This window comes from Pseudopipra pipra, chromosome 16 (assembly GCF_036250125.1).
Source record: "Pseudopipra pipra isolate bDixPip1 chromosome 16, bDixPip1.hap1, whole genome shotgun sequence".
Lineage (NCBI taxonomy): Eukaryota > Metazoa > Chordata > Aves > Passeriformes > Pipridae > Pseudopipra > Pseudopipra pipra.
The window spans coordinates 14,059,168-14,079,861 of record NC_087564.1 but is presented as its reverse complement, the minus strand read 5'-3'; the positions used below and the strand labels follow the sequence as shown (position 1 = coordinate 14,079,861).

At 51.3% G+C, this 20,694-nt stretch overlaps 1 protein-coding gene across 3 annotated transcripts in view; it reads left to right on the top strand.

Annotated features, from left to right (window-relative positions):
• Positions 1–20,682, top strand: part of PEMT (phosphatidylethanolamine N-methyltransferase) — a 41,197-nt gene extending 20,515 nt beyond the window's left edge. For 2 of the 3 annotated variants that reach the window (XM_064673293.1, XM_064673295.1), the window contains exons 3-8: positions 1,379–1,494; positions 9,288–9,433; positions 13,743–13,854; positions 17,669–17,743; positions 18,514–18,574; positions 19,268–20,682. In XM_064673293.1, coding sequence (XP_064529363.1) covers positions 1,379–1,494; positions 9,288–9,433; positions 13,743–13,854; positions 17,669–17,743; positions 18,514–18,568 — 504 coding nt within the window. In that variant the 3' untranslated portion in view covers positions 18,569–18,574; positions 19,268–20,682. Of the gene's footprint in view, positions 1–1,378; positions 1,495–9,287; positions 9,434–13,742; positions 13,859–17,668; positions 17,744–18,513; positions 18,575–19,267 lie in introns of those variants that run through there. The other variant, XM_064673294.1, reaches the window with a different exon arrangement.
• Positions 20,683–20,694: the final 12 nt, after the last annotated feature.

The following is a 20,694-nucleotide window of genomic DNA, read 5'->3' as shown; positions in this document are numbered from 1 at the left end:
CGTTCCCCCCTCCTGAAGCCATCAGTCCCCCTCCACCAGCAGCACTTTGTGCTTCTGCAGCAGCCTGGGAAGAAAGCGAGACCTGCAAAGCTGCCTTTTTCTGCTCAAATTGAGCCAATAAATTACCAAATGCGTTCAGAGTAGATGAAGAGCTGGGTTGCAGGTGCCCCCAAAAGCTGCCCAGGCTCCATGCGAGGGAGTGAAGTGCATTTGAAACTAATCAAGTGCCAGCCGTGTCTGAGAAGCAAATTGGTGCCGAGATGTTCTGCTGACTCCCACTTCCTGCTTCGTTGCCCAGGTGTGCTCTCCTTGGCTGGAATTTTGGGTCTGATGTCTGATCCAAACCTCCGGCTTGGCACCTGAAAATGGAGCCTAAGAGGGGCGATAAATATAGTGACAGCTTTCCAAGGGGTACAGGAAAGGCAGAGAGCAAAGTATTTGTAAGGATTTTTATCAGCTGGGAGTGCAGGGCCTGGATTTGGTGGCTGGGGTGGATCTGGTCCTGCGGATTTTGGGAGCAGCTCCAGCCACCTGCGTGCAGCAGCCTCCTGGGGTTAGAGGGCACTTCCTCATCTGTGGGGTGGTTTGGGCAGGGGCCCATCAGCATCTGCAGAACACAGAGCTGAACCTTGCAGCCAGGGAAGAGTGTGCTGTAAGGGAGGTTAATGCCTCCTCAGGGATGCTGCCTGTGTACATGTGGGTCCCAGGCTGTCACTGCTGCACTGGGATGGGTGAGGAGGGCAGATGAGCCCTAATGGCTACAGTTGCTGAGTGCTAATGAAGGCCAGGCTGGTTCGGCTGGTACAAATGGAAGCAGTTCTCTGGGCAAGGCTGGCAGATCTTGTCTTGGGCAAGCTTGAGGGAACACTTGCAAATTTTCTGGATGTGCACAGCGAAGGGTTCTTCCCGGGGTCAGGTGTGATCCCTGAGACCGAGACTGGACATAGGAGGTGATACATCCCAGAAAATGAGAGCTGGGTCTCCCTGTGGTGCATCCCCTCAGGGATCCGTTTTCCTTCTTAGCAATACTCTAAGCCTTGTTGAATGCCAAGCGTCATATTCCCCAAAACTAATGTGTAGGGTGGGTTTTTTTATTTTTTTCCATCAGCCCATGCCTTGATGCTGCTGGCTGACCTGGTGTACAAGGGCATATGCAATGCAAGCAGGGTCTGGCTTGGGTAGGAGAAGGAGAAGGAGCTTTCATCCCCAGGCTTGGTTCAAGGCATGTCCCATCAGTGGCCTCCACTTGCTTCTTGCACAAAGCCACACAGACAAAATGTCCCCAACATGTGAGGCCAAGGCTGTGGGATTTGGGCTCCTGGGGCAGCATGTGCCAGGCACCCCCAACCACCCACTTTTTTTTCTGTTGTCTCTCCAGGTGGCCAGATTGGAGCACAAAACACGAGTGTTCAGCCGAGTCTTCGGCTCTGCACATGCTGCCTGTTACTGCCTGGGCGCCGTGATCCTGCTGCTGAACTGTGTGCGGAGCCACTGGTAAGGAACTCACCCTGCTGGCCTGTATCCATGGAAAGAAATGCCCTGATAGAGTGGGGGGGATGAGGGATATTCGCTCTGCAGTGCCGAATCCAGCCCCAGTGCATTGCTTTTCCATGGTTGGATAACTCCAGCCAGCAGCAGATTTATTCCAGGGTTTGTAATAAAGACAAGGGATGTGGCAGGATGGCCAAACCCATCGGTTTCACCAGCGACTGAGCGTCACAGGTTTCCTTGCTCTGCTCCCTGGGGATGTTTCCTCTCCCCTGTGAGCAGCCCAGCTGACAGGAGGGCTGTTTGCACAGGATGGATCATATGTAACAGCAGGATTTTTTTAATTTTCTCATAAAAATCATAAACAAAATTAAAGCTGCTTTTAAGAAGCCTCAGTTTCCTGTGCAGAAGAGCAGGATTACCTGTGCACTTAGCAAACAGTCTCTTGAAACTCTTATCTGCCATCTCTAAACACTACCTGGGCTTGCTAATAGTATTGTATGGCTGATACACCGTACACCGTGGGAATACGTCCTTTAGCGTTCCCAGTGCAGCAGAGAGGTTTTACTGCAGAAGATTTCCTCAATGCCAGCAATTTATCTGTGATCTGGTAGGCTTTATCTTCACTGCTGTTAGTCGAGACAGACTCACTAAATTCCCAGATTCAATTATACCAGGGTCAGAGCTAATGGGTTGTTTAGTACTCTGGGTAATTTCCCAGGCGCAGAGATCTCTGGTTGGAATTTGCACATGTATTTAAGAGCTATGCCTTCCTGGAAATGACACCAGGACCTGCCCTTGCCCTTCTGTGTTTGTCCCAGCTACTGCTGATTGCAGAAACTGTAAGAAAGCTTGCAGTGAACAGGTCTGTAATCGAATGCAGGCAATTCAGAGGGCATGTGTGTGTGCTGCTGATGTCTCAGTGACACAGAGGGCTTGGATTTTGCTGTGGAATGTCTCAACAGTCTCTTGCACAAATTACATAGTCATTTGTTGTCTGGGAAGCAATGCAAAGCCTTGTCCCTGCCTTTAATTAAAACCATGGGTGATGGAAGGACAGTCTCCATTCCTGCTGGCTCCTGGGTCAGTGAGGCTTGCTGGGTCACTGACAAGACACTGACTGGGAACTGCTGGGAGAGCCAAAGGGGCCTCGTCTGTCCCAGCACTATGTCCCACATTCCCCCTGTAGAGCCCTCAGAGCCCCACCAGGGCTGGCATCACTGGCTCTGCTCTGTCATGAGCCTGTAGACTCACTGAGTTTGGCTCTGCCTGCACAGCACAGCAGTCGGGCCTTGAAGAAACAAGATCAATTCAGGGGGCTGGAAAAGCCCCGTCTGGACCTTAGTTTTGGAGGAGAAAAGATGGGGCAGCTCACCCCTAGCAGAACACAGATGAGATACCAGCCCACCACAATGGGCCAAAGCCTTTCAGATCACTGCAATGGGAAGTTGATTTTGCCCAGATGTTTCGACATATTTGGGTTATTCTCTCGCCTTTTCTTGGCACTGAAGTTGGCCTGAGTGATGGCTAGCAGGCTTTGGAGGCTGTTCAAGCAAGGCAAGCTCTTAACTGGGGGAGTAATGGGACAGTTTCAGGGGGATCATCAGAGCAGCAACTTCTGGAGTTATCCCAAAACACACCTGGGAGACCTGCTGCCTTCATTCCCAGCCCAGCGAGCCCTCCAAGGCTTACTGCTCGAGCCTGGAGAGCTTTTGCTTCCTGGGAAGGATTCATCCTGTCCCTTAAGGCACTTGCATGAAGATACCAGCCAGGTGCAAAGTGGGATTCAGCTGACCAGAGGGGTTTTGCACCACACGGGCACCGTCATCTCAGTGCCCAGGGACACTGCAAGGGACACGTCTCACCCGCTCTTGCTATTTTGTTTTTCCCTTCATTTTATTCTCTGAGTCACTTGTACTGGGTGTGCTGGTGGGAGCAGGTTTGCTGCTCCTCAGCCCCATGGAAGCTGTGCTTCACATAATGGCCGGGATTGCTCGTGCAGAGCATGCAGGCTGCTGATAGAGAGCAAAAAGGCAGCCTCGGGGGTCCCTCCACCCCCAGTGCTGTAATCCAGCCTTTAAAACTCCTCTCTGCCTCCTCTGGGGACTTGTTACGTGGGTGGGGGCTGCCAGGGAGCGATGAGGAGCCCAGGGGATGTCTCTTTTGGTTTTAAAAACCTGCTTCCTTTTCACGACTGAATTTTTGAAAGGCTCCAGGCTGGGGGCGGAAGAGGGGAGGGCAGAGCAGACAGAAACTTCGGGAGTGGGTTGGAATTTCGACTGACAGCACCCGGGAGCTGGGCTGTGTGGCTGCTTCACCGCCCACCCCACACGGGGTCTGTGCCATGGTCCTGTCCACAGCTGGACATGATGCTCTCATGACAATTTGGCTCCAAAGGGATGCCTTGCGTGTAAGAAGAGGGATATCTTTGTGCTCAGTTAAGCAATTAGGTGCTTCCCAGCTCTGAGCTTCATTATCAGCTTGCAATCTTGGCTTGCAATTTGGAGTGACCTGTGACCAGGTGGGACCTGCCTAGTCAAGTGCACAAGACAAGCATCCCTAATTGCGTTGGTGCAATGATTATTTTCATTACAGCCTTTTCTTTCTGCAAGAAGCAGGGAACTTCCATCGCTGAGGCTCTTATCTGTGAAAACAATTCCTGAACTTCTGAACCATCTGCACCACGTGCGCTGGCCCGGCGGTTTGTGACTGTTATCTGTGTGACATGGGACGTGACAACCTTCACTGTCCTCCAGACTCGCATCCAGTCTCGGTCTCTCTTCCCTCACCACCTTGTTGATATCTTTCCCTGCATCAGCTCTATAATTAGTTGCTGGTGCTGCCTCTGAGCCCTTCAGTGCTGCTTTTGGCACACATTGACACACTGCCCACCTCAGGGCAGGTACATGGGAACTTCTGAGCTTCAGGTCTTGGGACGTTTCCTTGAGCTTAAAGGCAGCACCCATGTGCACACCCTGACAGGGGGTTGCAGGGGGTTGGGGTACCCAGGGCTGTGATGTCTCAGTGGGAATAAATCGCAAAGAGGCAGTGCCACTGGCAACATGTTCAGTGGTACCACACTGCTTGTTGGCATGAAGTCCTGTACCTATTGCCTCCTGTGTGGATTTCTCACTTGAAGGTGACACTTCCAGGAAAATAAATCCACCTTGGGATGGGGTTTTGCCCAGGAAAGGGGCTGTTTGTCATTGCCAGGTAGTGCCTCCCATGAATGAGCCTGCCGTAAACTGCATCAATCCCAGAACCACGTGGCCCTGTGTGCAGAAATGACCAAATTTGATGATGGGAATCGAGCTTCACCTGCTGGAGCTGATGCCCCTCCGAGCCACGCCGCCGGCAATCTCTGATGGCTGCTCGGGAAAAGCCCCGGGCGGCCGATGGCACCTCCTGCCCACGGCATCCGCATGAGGAAACCAGGCAGCTGAGATGTGAGGCGGGGGGAGAAGCTGCCACAGCCCCCGGCTGACCGAAATAACACACGCACACCAGTGCTGTCAGAAAAGCAAAGTCATTATTGGCAAAAGAAGCTGTGAAGATGATGGCTGGGCTGACAATTGCCGGTGGTATCGGCAGGACGATTTCAGTGTTGTGGAGGTTGCTGTTTTCAAATGAACAAGATCTTTTGTTGCAGCGTGTGCTGCTGGGCACTACCGGGTGGTTTTTATCCCCATTGCCTCCTTTAGCTGAGAGGAACAAAACCTCAGGTGTGGGGATGAACCGAAATCCTGCACGGTGACTGTGGCACCTTGCAGTGGTGGCTGTTGTCACTGAAATCCTGGTCGCCTGCACCACCGCTGCTTCCTTGCTGCCTGCTGGCCCCTGGCCCAATTCTGCCCCAATTGCTCTTGCTAGCCCCAGTTTCCAGGCTGATTTTTGGGATCATGCAAGGAAGCACTGCTGGGCTGCTCCCCGCAGCGACCCAGTTTGCTGGATGAGGTCTTTGTCCTCCTTTGCAGGAGAGGGATGACAAAATACATTTGCTGGGGGCCACCGAGAGAGGCCCCCAGCAAGACCTAAAAAGCTCAGCTTCTCTCTTAGTACAATGTTTCCAGGCTTTCTTCTTTATGTGACCTTTGGGGATGTGTTTTGGGCTTGGTTTGTTAAGTTTTCTGGTTGAATAAATCAGTGCCTGTGTATGCAAACCTGGCTGTGGGTCCTGTCAGTGTCCCAGTCAGAGGATCTGCTGCCGATTTCCTTCGCTCCCCACTGTCTTCTTGGGATCCCACCAGCATAACTTGCCCATCCCCACATTTCAGAACCATTTTGAGTGGTTTTCCAGTTCATAGGGTTTATTATGTGGTAAATGGGAAGACAAGAGATTCAGACTAGATATAAGGAAGAAATCTTTTATGAGGAAGTGTTTTATGGGGAAACACAGGTTGCCCAGAGCCACTGTGGCTGCCCCATCCCTGGAAGTGTCCAAGGCCAGGTTGGACAGGGCTTGGAGCAATCTGGTCTAGTGGAAGGTGTCCCTGCCCATGGCAGGGGGGTGCAACTGGATGATCTTTAAGGTCCCTTCCAACCCAAACCAGTCTATGATTCCCATGGAGCAGCAATGTAGTGGCTGTGCCTGAGCAAGTGCCTGTCTGTTTTGGGAAGTGCGGGCAGAACAATGCCCGCTTCCCTGGCTGCTCCCATCCTGCCAGGAATTGGCCATATCTGCCAGTTTGGCCAGAGCAGAGTTGATGGATTTGAGCTTCTCCCAGCTGGTGGAGAGTGTGTGGCTCTGGTGTCATGCTTCACACTGACAAGCATGGGAAGATGTCAGGGGATGCCCCATTTCCCCAGTTTCTCTCTTCCAAAGCTGTGGGCACATTCCAGGCCCCTCCCTGGTGGCAGCCATCCTCACGACAGCAGCCAGGTCTGTGATCAAAGTAGGTCGCAGCCCCCCGCCCCTCCCCTGTGCTGGTACGAGGGATGGATGCTCCTCACCATGGCAATCGCTCTGCTCGGCACATAAAGCAATTCCAGGTACTGGGACAAAGCATGGATTTAATTGATGTCCTCTTGGGTGCTGAGCTGCGCCACTGCCTTGTTGTGCAGCCAGAAATAAATGCTGTAACAAACGTGACTTAGAGGCACATGAAGGAAGGGACTGGCTGCACAACTGGTGCTCTAACAAGGGAAATGCCCCAAACCTTGTCTGTCCCTACCAGGGAGGGAGAAACATAGCCAGGGAGGCTCCCTCACCATCAAGGAGCAGTTGTAGATGCTGGAATAATTGACAACTCTGTGCTGCTTGTCATGGCCCAGCACCCTAAATGCTTAAAAGGTTTATTTACCAATTCTGAAAACTCCTGAGCGCATCATGTTTAATGCAAATAGAGAGTGTGTTTAGGAAGATATAAACCATTCCTAGAGGGAAAGGCAGTCCATTATCTCCGTGCAAACACCTCCTTCTCTAGCTGTAAGCCAAACAGCAGGGAACCGAGTGAGACATGCTGATGAGAATAACTAATGCAGGCCTATCCGACCATGGAAAGGAAGGATGTGATCATCTGGAGCAGGGGAGACAGCTTTGCCAAAACAAACCATACCATGTGCTGGTTACAAAACTTCCAGTGCTGATTCTCAGTCAACCAGTTCATGCTCTTGAAGCCACTTTTGTTCCGTGTTCCAAGACAGAGTCGAGTCACCAGCATCAGATAGAGGAGCCTCAAGGATGTGAGACAGTGTGAGTCCAGCTTATCCAGAGCAAGAAGCCTCTGAGGGCTGTGTTCTCACTGTGTCTCTCTGTACTCTGGCATCTCTTCGCCAGGGCCTGGGATCCAGGCAGATTCCAGCTCGGCACCTGCCTCCCCAGGGATCAGCAGCAGTGACTTTTGATTGCTCTGAGATACTTCCCAGTGCTGCTACCCTCTGGAGAGGTCCTGGCCGGACGTGGAGCCAAACCCCACTGCTGTGAAAGGCATTAGCATCCTCCTCTGTGTGACCAAAGAGCTCCAGAGCATCCCCAGGGATGTCACAGTGTGCTGTGAGTGCACAGGCAGGCCAGGACTCCTCAGGCAGACAGACACATCCCTGCAGGGGGATTGCTTTCCTCCCAAACCCAGGCAGTGCTGCTATCAGGGACATGGATTTTTTTGGCTTCTTCTTAGAGGAGACTTGTGTCATTTAAAAATAAACACTGGGGAAATGATGCAAAGGGGTGTGCAGCTGCTGTTGCTTCACAGTGCAGCCAGATTTGTGTCTTCCCATCAAAAATGATTTTAAGCTAAGCCAGTGTGAGCCTGGTGATTGCAAGGAGCTGTGCTGGGTGCTGGAGGAGGGCCAGCCTGGGGACACCATTACATCACCTGGGGCCACGCTGTCGTCCTCTGCCTATGCTTGGCTCCGTGGAAAAGGGAATTTCTCTGTAATTTCCAGAGTGTAAATCACCAAGATGTGTTCTTGCTCACTCCCAGGCATGTTACATTTATTCCATGTTTTGTTTCCTTGCTTCAGTCCAAACCGAAGATCAAATGTCTTGCTCTGGAGTCCTAAAAACCTCTCAACAATGGAAAGTCTGGTAGAAACAAGCCCCAAAGAGAACAAAAAATATCATCAGGTCCCTAAACCACAGAGTTTAAATATTATCCTGGACTTTCTTGGTGCTTTGAACTTACCATCATTTGAGCCTTCAAAAGATTTCCAGCTGCCTTTCCATCAGCCGTGAAGGCAGGACTGGCTGTCTCTCTCAGTTTTTATTTGGGCAACAGAGAAAAAATCCAGGAATTTGCAGTGCTTAGAGAAGAGGGACATCAGGGAAAAAAAACTATCCCAAGCCCTGCAGATAGCACCATGGAAGCACTTTCCAGCCGAGGAGCCCGGGACCGCAGGCAGGAGCAGCACTACTGGCCCGCCACTCACAGGCAGCAGTGGCCAGAGGCATGGGATAGCTGTTATTCCACTTGAATTTCAGCCTCCAGGGTTCTCATTAAAAAAAGGCTCAAAGTTTCCTACCTCATGTGTCAACAACATGTGGAGAAACACCGCGTAGAGCTCTGCGGGTCTGTTATCTCCTCTCGCTGTTATTAATGGTGTTTTTTTAATCACGGCATTGTCTCCTTTGTCACCGTGCGTTTGTGTCGGAGCCATGTGCGATGCTGAGCCTGCCAAGCCCGGCTCTGGGCAGAGTTCAAGGGGCTGAAGGGAGGGGTCACCGTTATTCCAATCACAAAGGAGTGTTTGGAAGGTCAGACCCGAAATGCCTGAGCCAGCCTGGAACGGAGGAGCCGTGTTCGCACTTGAAAACGCCTTGTCTCTCGTATTTTCCTTTCGCCGTTCCAATCCTCCCCCTGACTGTCAGGCTGCAGCCGTGAATCACTCCTGGGCACGTGGCTAACACATGAACACTGCAAAATATTTTGATGGAGGGGAACGGGGGTGGGAGCACGAGATAATCCAGCCGATTGTTCCCAACCCTTCGAGTCCTGTGCCGAGCCATCGCAGCCTCTGGCATTCGCAAAGGCGTCTGTCCCAGAGCTCCCAGTCACGATGAAAGCTGGGATTTGGTGAACGAGACAAAGGTGTTGATATCACAAGTCAGGGGGCTTGGTATTTCCAGGAGTGAGCAAGGGTTGTGAGTAGAAATAGCTGCCCCAGGTCAAACCCTGGCTGCTCATAGGCTTTGGCTCCTTGCTTCTGCTGTTGGAAGGCTGAGTAGGTCCAGGTGGGAAAAGGGATCCAGAGAAGGGACCTCCTCAGCAGCATTCTCTCCCAAAGCTCCATCTCTCAGGGAGAGGTGGGTCATGTTGTTAATGAGTTGCTGTTTTTAATGGCCCTTGTTGTCTCTCCAACAGCTTTACAGAAGCCATGAAGAGCCAGCCAAAGCTGGAAGGCTGGGACTGCCACTGGACCTATTACTCAGGCGTGGCCATCTTGGCTGTGGGGACCTTGTTTGTCATCTCCAGCTTCTTAGCACTGGGATTCACCGGGACTTTCCTAGGTAAGCACTAAAAATCCAACAGCTTAGCCAGAAAGTGCATTTAATCCTTGCAGGGATCTCTTGCTAGGGCAGAGTCCTGTAGGAATTCCCTTGTCCTTGCCTTCAGGGCTTTATGATGCAAAGCATGATCTAACCATGCTGTTACCTCACATGGTGCAGTGGTTTTGTACAGCAAGTCCCATCACCTTCAGTGTTAAGCTTGAAAGTTTGGGGCACAGCTGATCGTCTGCCAGTTCAAACACCCTCCAGAAAAGGTGCAAGGGCAAGACCCCATGAGCAGCACTGGCACAGTGGGTGTGAACTGTCCAGCAGCCTTGCTCTGAGCACCCACCTGCTTGTCACACGTGCCAAGGCAGGATCTGATTTGCTCTTCCCTCTGCAATAAACCTGAATGTTCGTTGACAGATCCTTTTATCTGCCACTTTATGGCAGAAGGCATTTTCCACTGCGCCTGCTTTCACATTTAGAGAGTAATTCTGTTAGCGTTGTTGGCTTTAAAAACATGCCAGTATGTGTGGAATTCATAAAAATAAAGTAGAGACAGGAACAATAAATATCCAAGGAAAGGGGCAGCTCCCGCTGGCTGAAATAATCACAGCCCCAGCTCTGACACCGCATTTAGGCTGTGCTTTTGCAAGTGCTTTACAAACCAAATTCAATTAGCTCCTGTGGCGTCGCTAGGAAGAAGAGAGGGACGTAATAAGCCTTCCTGGTTTCAAGTGGAGTTGCAAAGAAATGTGTTGAGTTGGCCAAAATCCTGCTGCCAGAAATAGAGCTCAGCACTCCTGAATGCGTCCCCTCACCCTTCATGTGCAGCCCTGTATCACACCCCTGTCCCTCAGCTACCGGGCACCAGCATCCTCCAAAATCACCTGCAGCCTCCCACAGTGATGCTGTGCCTGTGGAGACATGTCCAGAGAGGCTGGGCACAGGAGCACCCGCCAGCAAGAGCTGCTTGAATGCTCCTGAAGTTCAGCCAGGTCTGGAGTTGTTTACGTAAAGCCTGATTCATCCGACCAGGAGGATCCAGTGGACTTGAACTGCTGGGAGAAAGCAAACAAGTGAGTCAGGCTCAGCGTAAGCCGTGAGAGGGGCCCTGTCCCCTGCCTCTGTGTCCCCCGGGGCAGGGAAGGGATGGGTGTTAGTTGTCCATATGGGGCATTTCTGCTCCATCCACTCTGCCGGGAGGGCTCTCCCTGGAGTGTCCCGGGCTGAGACTGCCCGGCTCCAAGCCTCACATGAGGCAGCAGGGACCAGCTCCCTCTACCAGCAGTGCATGGCAGGTAACAGGGCAGAGCTGAGTCGGGGTGGGGACTTCACAAGACCACATGCTAGTGCAGCCAGGCTGTTTTGGGACCTCTGCACGAGGCATGGGCCCAGCTGGAGCCCCATGGAACATCCATCCTTGGACCAGTAACAGCTTCCTTGTTGAGTCTGAGTCCAAGTCAGCAAACTCTTATTGGAGAATGCCCCTCAGCGTGGTTTCTTAACCAGCCATGGGGAAGACAAGGGGTTTACAGGTCTCTGAGGATCTCACATGGGATATTCTCTTGCTCAGGACTCACTTGGGACTTTATTTCCAACATCCTCCTGCATGCAGGATTTTAGTGCTGCGCTGGCGCTGCAGGAGGAGCAAGGACTGCAGGTAGCAAAGGGCTGCACTGTTTTGGCAACAAGGGGCATCCAGCTGCTTCTCACTATTGATAGCTGAGCTCAAGAGAAGTTTTGAGAGAACCTCTGACACGCAAGCACTTCGAAAATTACCAGAACAGGATTTGACCCTTACTTTTTCACTTTTCCTACAGCAGTGAGGGCTGAACCAGGGAGGGCACAGGGACCACATCAGGGCTGCCTGTTAGATTCCCTCTTTACAGCACATTTGAGCTTTGGAGCAGCTGCAGAACACTTTGTCTCTGAAGTGTGCGCTAAACGGTGCAGTGGGAGCCGTGTGAGTCACCCTTCTCCAGCAAGCCTTGCTGTGCCACCCCATCTCCCAAACAGCAGCACCAGCCTCAGCCTCTGTTCGCAACAGCTGGATGCAGGTCTACCTGGCAGATCCCTCTCCTGGTGCCCTGTGTCTGTGCCATGCCCATGCTGGGATTTGGGCATCACTTCAGCACCCTCCACCTCACTGTTTGCCCCATTTCCCAAAAAAACAGTGACAAGGACTTGGAAATCCTGAGGCCAAGGGCACAGAGAGTCAGCTCTGCCTGCCTGAGCCCATCTGTTTTGTACCCCAGTTCTATTCCTTCCAGCACTGACCAAGAGTTCAAGTCAATCTGACTTGACCAAAGTCTGTTACTGGGCTTGGAGAAGCTGATGGATCTCCAGAGTGAAGTGGAGGTGGGTTTTCAGCCTAGGTCAGGCTCTAGGGACCATGGGGCATCTTGTAGAATGCACCAAATGGCTTTTTACTGCTGTGATCCCAAGTGCAGTGAGATGGTTATACAGATGTCCAGCAGAAAAAAACCCTCCAATTAGCTGCCAAGGTCCTTCAGCTTTACAAGAAGCTGATTCCTGATTTTGGGGCTTAATTGAGGCTCAGGAGATGCTGAGGCTGATGCTGCGCAAAACAACACACAGTCCTTTCCTGTGAATATAAAAACATATAAACCACCTCTCTGGTGGTCATGCTCATTGAACTGTGCAGGTTTAGAGGCAGAGATTACATTGGAAAAACTGCCACAAGCAGTGTGCTCCTGCTTGTGGGGAGCCTGCCAGGAGGGTCCCACAGCCCCACCAGTGCGGGGCACAGAGAAGCCCCTGCAGTCCCATGGACCCAGGGCTTTGTGTGAACCTCCCCAGTGCCATTTGGGGAGCGAGGTGTTCAGCCCAAAGGCAAGGGCGGGCAGAGGATAATGAAGCATTTTGACACATAAAAAAACACAGAAATGGGCTGTGGCAGGGGGTGATGTGTTCTTTCTACCAGAACAATCTCAGAGATGTATTGCCAAGTAACTGTGAGAACATATAGTATGAATACAAGGCAATTATCTCACTTAGTGGCCTGTAGTTAAAGCCCAAAAGCATTGTGTAATTGGGCAGGGGCTGTTTATCCTTAGAAATAAATGTTTTAGCACCATGTGAGGTCAAAGAAATTACACTGCGATCCAGGTAATAATAATAACCTTGAATAGTTTGCTCTCCTGTAATGCCTTTCATCTAGATTTGCGAGCACTTTCTCACCATACATTAATCCTCACCACCCTCTGTGCTCTAAGAAAGCACTGATATTATGATCGGTGCACAATAGCACCGGGAGGGACGGAGGAGACTTGCCCAAGGTCAGGGAACAGGCTGGCAGCAAAGCTGGGAGCACAGCCCGGGGTGGTGGCAGTGCCCTGGGCTGATGGACCGGCACTGCTCCTCACGGATCAATGCTTGTCTTGTACAGGGGACGAGGAACATGGGAGTTGTTACAGTGGACATGGAACAGGGACCGAAAGGGCTGTCCAGCCCTGGCACAGGCTGCCCAAGGGCAGTGGTGGAATCATCATCCTCAGAGGGATTTAAAGCACTTGTAGATGTGGTGCTTTGTGGTCTCACTTGTAAGACCAACACAACCAAAGATCTGCATCCTGGCCCTTTACCCCCCACACCACCTGAAATGCTGCTCACGAGCTGCACATCTCCTTGCTGTCATTCCTTTTCCAAGCTCCTTTCGGGAGGGTGGAAGGATCGCTCTGAGGTAGATGGGAAACTGGTTGGATTCTGACAGTTCTGAAAGCTTTCCTCATTACAGATGACAATCACCTATTATCATCATCATCATCGTGCCGATAATTGAGTGTTTTGTAGGCAGAGGTGCTATTTTCTGAAATTCTGAGAAATTCTCTGAACTGCGAGATGAGGGTGGCACTGGATGAGGGCATTTGGTGGTGGTTGTCGTGATTATAACATCTCCAAACACCATTACAGGGCGCTGGGCTTATTTTCCCATTAAATGGATTTGATCCTATGCACTTACTTCCTCGTCAAGTGGCATCCAACGGGCAGTTTTCAAATGAGAAAACCAGAATTAACCATTTGGGTCCTCGAGAGCTGCCTCCTGATGAGGGATGTGGCTGCCATAACCTCACTGCAATGCAGGAACCTTCCTCACAGGCAAAGAGCCATTCCCGGAAAAGCTGATAGGCACAGAGTAAACAGGTGACTTATTTGTTGCTGTTTTCTCAGCCTGGAAGTCAGCAGTGAAACCCCTTTGCTCTGCATCCCTGGCAGGGATGCCCTGTGGCACAGGGAGGGTACCAGTGTTCCAAAAGCTCCCAATTTCATGGAGACCAACCAAAAACTCTCTGTTTGCTCTTAGGTGATTACTTTGGCATCCTGATGGAGGCAAAAGTGACCAGCTTCCCCTTCAGCGTCCTGGATAACCCCATGTACTGGGGCAGCACAGCCATCTACCTGGGGTGGTCCCTCATGTGAGTACATGTCCCTACAAACACCTCCTGTTGTAGGGTGAGTGTGGGGTCTGTGTTTGGCAGGGCATGAGGTGCCAGGCTGCACCGGGAGCCAAAGGGGCACTTGATGATGGCAGTCAGCAATTAAATGGCAGGGAAAGTGCAACATGCCCTGACTTCTGGCCTCCTGGCTATTTTTGTGCGTGGAAAATCTTGTGCTGTCATAAAAGACTTGCAGCTTTAGTTGTAGAAAAATAAATAGCGGGCAAGTGCTGGGGAGAGGAGGCATCAGCAAATGCTCTGCAGCTGAACGAGTTCCTTGGCAGGCTCTGCACGTGGAAAAATCAACAGTCAGGGCCAAATTCGTGCAGGGTGTCACTCGGCAGGGGCAGGGCATTGATATGGGGAGCAGTGTGACCCTGTAATTACTCTGAAAAAAGCAAAACAAGCCAAGCCACCCTTTTCCCCCACTGCACGGTGATAACACTTCCGAAACACTTCTCATGTGATACAACACAGCTTAATAGCCTGCTTAGGAGGAAATGAATAGGCTGTAATTTAGCAACAAATGAGCAATATACTCTATTCAGTGTAACAAGTTTGATGTGGTTTTCATTTAATATCACATTTTATTTATTTGCCCAGGAGAAAAACACCCGGCTGTGTTACTTCAGGAGCCTGTGGAGTGTTGTGGGCTGTTATCACTAGATATTTTGCACTGGTGCTCCTGACTGTGACCACCTCTCTTCTACTTGGGTGGAAAAAATGAAGTGCTTTGCCACTCTCTAGTCATTTTTTCAGCCATGTGTGCAGCCCTTGGTAATAAGTAAAGCTGATGGTTTTTCTCCTGTCTCCACTGAGCTTGTTGCAGTTCGTTCTGCACTTGAAATCACCCCCGGTGCCATCAGGGCTGGTTGCATGAGGCTGTTTCCCTTCCTGGCAGAGCCACTGGACTGGATGGGGTCTAAATTCTGGGAAATGGTGCACAAGGGCCAGAGCGAGCTCACTGCTGACAGCCCTGGGCAGGATAGTTGGCCACAGGGCTGGCAGCAGCACAATGGAAGCATGGATATTGCTGGGGAGAGTGGGACAGACCTGGGGCAGGATGACCCACCCTATACCACACCATGACCCCCACAGCAAAGCAGAAGGAGGAATTAGACCAGGAGGCATTACAAGGAGAGTTTTATTTGTTTTAAGATCAGCAACCATCAACTACTTCCTAGAACATTTGCAGAATCCACAGAACCCTCCTGAGCTGTTTCTGTCACAGAATCCCTTCTCACCACTCTCACCAGGTGCACATTGTTTGGTCTTCCACCACAATTCTGGGCAAAAGCAGCTCTAAGCAGCTCGAGGCAGCAGTGATTGCCTTCTTTTTCTCGTTAAAGGCTGCCACCATTAAGGCCAGTGAGGCATGACAAATAATTGCTGTTAACAAATTGCTGGAGCTGTGCAAAGTGGCACCAAGACACCGCCTGCCTGCCCGGGGGAAGCTCAGCACAACCCTTCTCACGGTGGTTTTGGCTGTTTCTCTTCCCTGTGATCTCAGTTCACAGAATCATGGAATCATTTAGGTTGGAAAAGCATTCTAAGATCATTGAGTCCAACCATTAAGCCAGCACTGGCATGTTCACCACTAAACCATGTCCCCAAGTGCCACATCTACACCATCTACACAGCTTTTAAATCCCTTCAGGGATGATAACTCCATCACTGCCCTGGACAGCCTGTGCCAGGGCTAGCCAGCCCTTTTGGGGAAGAAATTTTTCCTAACATCCAATCTAAACCTCCCCTGGCACAACTTGAGGCCATTTCCCCTTGTCACTTCTTCCGTGGGAGCAAAGACCAACCCCCCCCCCGGCTCCCCCCTCCTGCCAGGGAGTTGCAGAGAGCCAGAAGGTTCCCCCTGAGCCTCCTTTTCTCCAGGCTGAGCCCCCCCAGCTCCCTCAGCTGCTCCTGGTGCTCCAGACCCTTCCCCAGCTCCATTTTCCTTCTCTGGACACCCTCCAGTTGCTGAGGTTTTTTGGGGGAGTCACAGCTCCTTAGGTCCCAGGGCTTTGCAGAAGTTGTTGGTGTCTGCCCTTGGAAGCCAGAGCTGAAGTCTCAGCTCTGTGGTAGTGGGAGGAATGTGTTTGCCATCTGGTTCTGGTCAGACCTAAAACACAGAGCATGTTTGTTCTCCCTTGGTGATGTATCACACTCCACATCATGGTGTCAGAGCCCAAAGGATTGATTATTTTCATCCATAAGGTCATATAAACACATCACATAAACCAGCGTGCCCTCTGACTTCATTCCAGCCTTAAAAGCATCAGGTGGGGCAACAACCCACTTACCATGGGGAGCTGCAGCAAGGCTGGGGATGGACAGACTCCCTACCCAAAAAAAAGCCCTGCCAGGACCACAAAACCTTCCTGGCTGATTCATCATTGATACTGCTACGATGAGTCCTCGCCCAGTATGTAGGTTGAGCTTGTAAGAGGAGAGAAACAGTTCACCCAAATGCTGCTCATCACCTGCATCCAGCAGCCTCATTTCTTCTGCAAGACAAATGGAGCATTCACTGTTTAGGGACAGCTTTGTGTGTCTCTGGTAGGGAAGTGTTCTAACTCACAGCAACAGGCTGCATAAATCAGAGCCGGAGCTGCAGCCAAATGATGCAATTAGAGGTCTTGCTGTCAACAAACAATCATGTAAATTTGTTCTCTCTGATAGGAATCAAGGAGGAGACATGACTAAGCATGTAATAACAGGGGGTTGGGAGAAGAAGAAGTTGCCCGAAGCTTCCTAATGAGGGAAAAGTTATTGCAAAATGAAAACAGTGAAAAGGTGAAGATTAGTGGGTGCCTCTCCAGGAAGTGATGAGGCCAAGTGGTACCTGAGCAGGGCTCCAGTATGAGGTTTAGGTAGCTCAGTCCCTCCTCTGTAGGAATGTTTTCCCAGCAGCACGAGTCACAGAATGGTTTGGGTTGGAAGGAACTTTAAACCTCATCTCATTCTCACAGCTCATCTATGTTTCTGTGATACCTGTCTTTAGAGCAGAAGGTGATGGGGATTTTTGGTCCCAAATCTTTGGCCTCAGTGCTAAAAGGCACAGCCATCTCCATTGCATCCACAGTTCTTGATCACCTTTGCCCACAACCAGACAGTGCAGAGCAGTGGATGGCATCAGTCTCCTGTGCTGTCCCTGGTGACATCTTGCTGGAGGACACCATTCCACTGGGCCTTGGGAGGTGACAGAACATATTTCTAAAACATCTTGAAATGGGTTTAGAGGTGAACCAAGCCCCCAGCACCCAGCCCAGATGCAGCACCCACCCCAGTACCCTTCAAAGGGTAGACATGGACCTTCCCATCCCTTTCCATCCCTATCCCTGTGATGGCTCAGCCTCCACTTTGATCTATAGGGTGTCATACACTGCTCTCTCTGCCAAGAGTCCCCTGCACCCTGGGTGGCCCATCTTTCTGGGACATCAGGCACTTCCCTTAGAGCACGGGCTGGGAGCCACAGCCATACTTCAGCAGCTGCTCAGCCCTTAAACATCCCTATAATCTCAGGATTTAGCATCAAAGCAGAAGCTCTTCTAGCAGAGACGTGCAGGGATCAGACTTAAAATAAGTCACCGAAATAGGCTGGGGAAGAGTCTTTGCCAAGTAACATCTGTCTGAGACAGTTAACATTGAGCACAAAAAAAAAAAACCCAGCCCTTTTGTTTGCTTCTGTTTAATGAGTGAGAGCTCTCATGGAGCCCAGCGTCTCATTTCACTTTCTCAGCCAGGTCTTGCATAAGCCCATGTACTTACCTGATCTTTTCCTTCTCTTTCAAAACAGGCACGCCAGCCCAGCTGGCCTTTTGCTGACAGCTGTAGTGGCAATTTCCTACACAATCGCCATGCTGTATGAGGGGTGAGTAGCTGTGCAGAACTGGAGAGCTTCTAATTATTTCTGCCAGCTTTAACTCCCGAGGTTTCGGAGAACTGCACAAGTAGAGATGATTTTTTCCAATTAATTCAGCAGGGGAAGAAGAAAAACAGAGGATTGTTTTTCAATTGTTTTGATAATGGGCAGATTCCGCTCTGGAACTATTTGCTGAGTTCTAGGAACATTTGTGCATTTGTTTGTTTTTATCAAAATGAGATCTTTTTTCCTTTCGGATGCCTGATTTTGTCTGTAGAAGAACAATAAGGAAGGCAGTGAGAGGACTCATTGTGTCCTCTGAAGAGTCCCTACAAGAAGTGCTCGCCTTTTGTAGTTCTTTGGATGGGCTTCTCTTATATTTTGCACCACAATAGCCTGGCAGCAGAGAATGGAACAGACTGGAATAATTCCCAGAAGTAGCAGTTGTACTGCAGCAGTGAAAGGTCTGTTGTGTTTGCAAGGGAGGAGAAGATGCAGAGTGGCAAGGTCTGCACGCAGGGGAGTCTGAGTGTGTGCTGAGCCTTGTCCCATGCAGCACAGGGATGGTCCTTGGTGGAAGCAGCTTGTAGCTGCTCCACAATCCAGAGAGACTGAGATGAGGATTGCCATGGCACAGGAATAGTCAGGCTGTGCCAACCAGTGAAGGACAGAGTTTCTGGGTGCACAGTAATCTTGATTTTAATTCTTCCTCCCTTCTTTTGCCCCTCTCTTTTGTCTCTGTCCCCTCTCTCCCCAAATTCCCATCCTCCTAACTACAGGCCTTTCACAGAGGAAATCTACCGGCAGAAACAGAAGGGAGTGAAGAACAAGTAGCCACAGGTACGTTTGCTGATCGGCAGTTTCAGCTGCTTTGCCAGGCTCCCCCACCTACGAGCACCCCTGCCCAGCCCTGCCTTCCCTGGCTCCTCCAGAGCCCTTCCCACACTCCTCAAGGCTTTTGAGCTTCAAACCTCTGCAAAAACCCAGGCAGGAAGGCTTTTCACAGCAGCAGTTTTGTCCGCCTCCTGGCACCCGACCAGCAGCCCCCAAATTGTTTTGATTATACACTTGAGAATCAGTGCGAGGCAAAATTGCTGGGAAGCTTTGAAGCTCCAGGCTTAGTCTGAATCAGGCAGAAAAAAGCAGCTATTGGCCATGGCAGGTGCTCCAGTGAGTGGCAGGGATGGTGTGAGAGGGCACGTGTTCCCTTAGGGAAATCAGGCATCCCTGCTCCAACTGCTCCTTGTCTGAGCTGGGAACACTTCTGCCCATGGGCTCACCCTAAAAACTCAGCCCAGGCTTGTTTTGGGGGCCAAAGGCTTCTGCAAAAGTGCAAGTTCCTGGCCAGGCTCCTTTCCCTGGGGTTCAGTGCCACCCTGGAACCCCCAGTGCATCTGCCCACTGGTGGTTGGAGAGTTGGGACAATCCCACGGCACTGCCGAGGTTTCGGCAGCCCCGTAACTGCTGCTCTGATGGAAATGCTGTGGCACCACTGAGGTCCCTAATGGACTCCTGTCCCTTTGCCTTTTGCAGAGCACTGTCTCAGGTACCTCGTGCCTCTCTGGTCCCCGCACTGTCAGATTTCCCTGTTTTCCTACTGAGATGTATCCTACTAATTAGCCCAGCAAACCTTTAATGAGCCGACCGAGCTCCCTGCAGCACTGGAAGTGATCAGAGGAACAGCCCGAGCGTGGTGGCATCTCCTCACCACAGCCCACGGGAGATGGAGGTCCCTGTCCCCAGGTCTCTGTCCCCAACTCCGGGTCACTGCAGCTCCTGATGCTCTCACAGGAATTACACAGTGTGGGACCTCCTGACCTCTACTCCCCCAGCGATTATTGGAGATCCTCAGGGGGAAAAGCAATTCCCCCTGGACTGGAGGGGCATTTCACAAGTGAGCTCTGAGCATGGGGAAGCACCGGCTCCAGCTGTTCCTGAAGATCATCTGAAGATGCTGCCAAAGAGCCATGGGAAGCAGACAAAAGCTCAGATGAAGCAACAGAGAGGGTTCAGGAGCCCCTGCGGATTCAAACAGAGCTGGGGAAGGAAGAGGAAAAACTGCTGCAAACTCAACAACAGCAAAACATGCTGCAAACCCAACAACAAACCCTCTCTTTTTTGGAAGAGGGAACCTCCCCATCCAGAACTGCAGTTTCCACTTTGCAGAGGTCTCCTGCCACAGAGAACCCTGCAGTGTCTCTGCACAATTGCAAAGACTCAGAGAAAGGTGACTGAAAAGCACAGAGATGTGAATGTATGACCCAACCCACTGCCCAAGGGGGGTGGAGGGATGGCAGCTGTCCCGTGGGGAAACCCTAGCATGGAGAAGACCCAGGGGAAGAGTCAATCCCTGTCTGCACCCTGCAGATGTCTCACCCCTGGCCCTGTTGATGCCCCGGCCCCCTCCACACCCACCCAGTCCCTCCTTTTCCCTTAGGGGCCACATGAGGGTCCTTCTGCTTTCCCCAGCACCCAGTGCCTTCCAGCTGTTTTTCACTGCCTTGCAGGGACAGTGGGTGGGAGGGAGAGAAAGGGCTGCTTCTGCCTTCCACACCATGCAGCAGCCAGGTACAGATCTGCCCCTCTGCCCCTGCCACCAGCCTCAACAAGTTCCAGAACTGCCCAGTGCTGGATCCTGCCTTGAACAGAAAGACTTCAGAGGTGATGCTCCAGAGCCAGGCTCTGTGTTTACAGATTCCCAGAACAGTTTGAGAAATAAACTGTAAATGACCAAACAAGCAGCAATGGTGTTGGAGAAGGAGCTGCTCCCGCACGGGCACCGGGATGTGGTGCCACATCTCAGCATCAGAAAGTCCTCTCCATGGAGGGTCCTCCCTCTTCCCAGTGCCACCTCCACCAAACGGTTCCATTTCCTTTTGCTTTTGCATGTTGTAATTCACCCTCCAGGCATTGCTCAGCAGGAATTAAAAGTGTTGGTCTCTTTTCAATCCGGCCTCCCA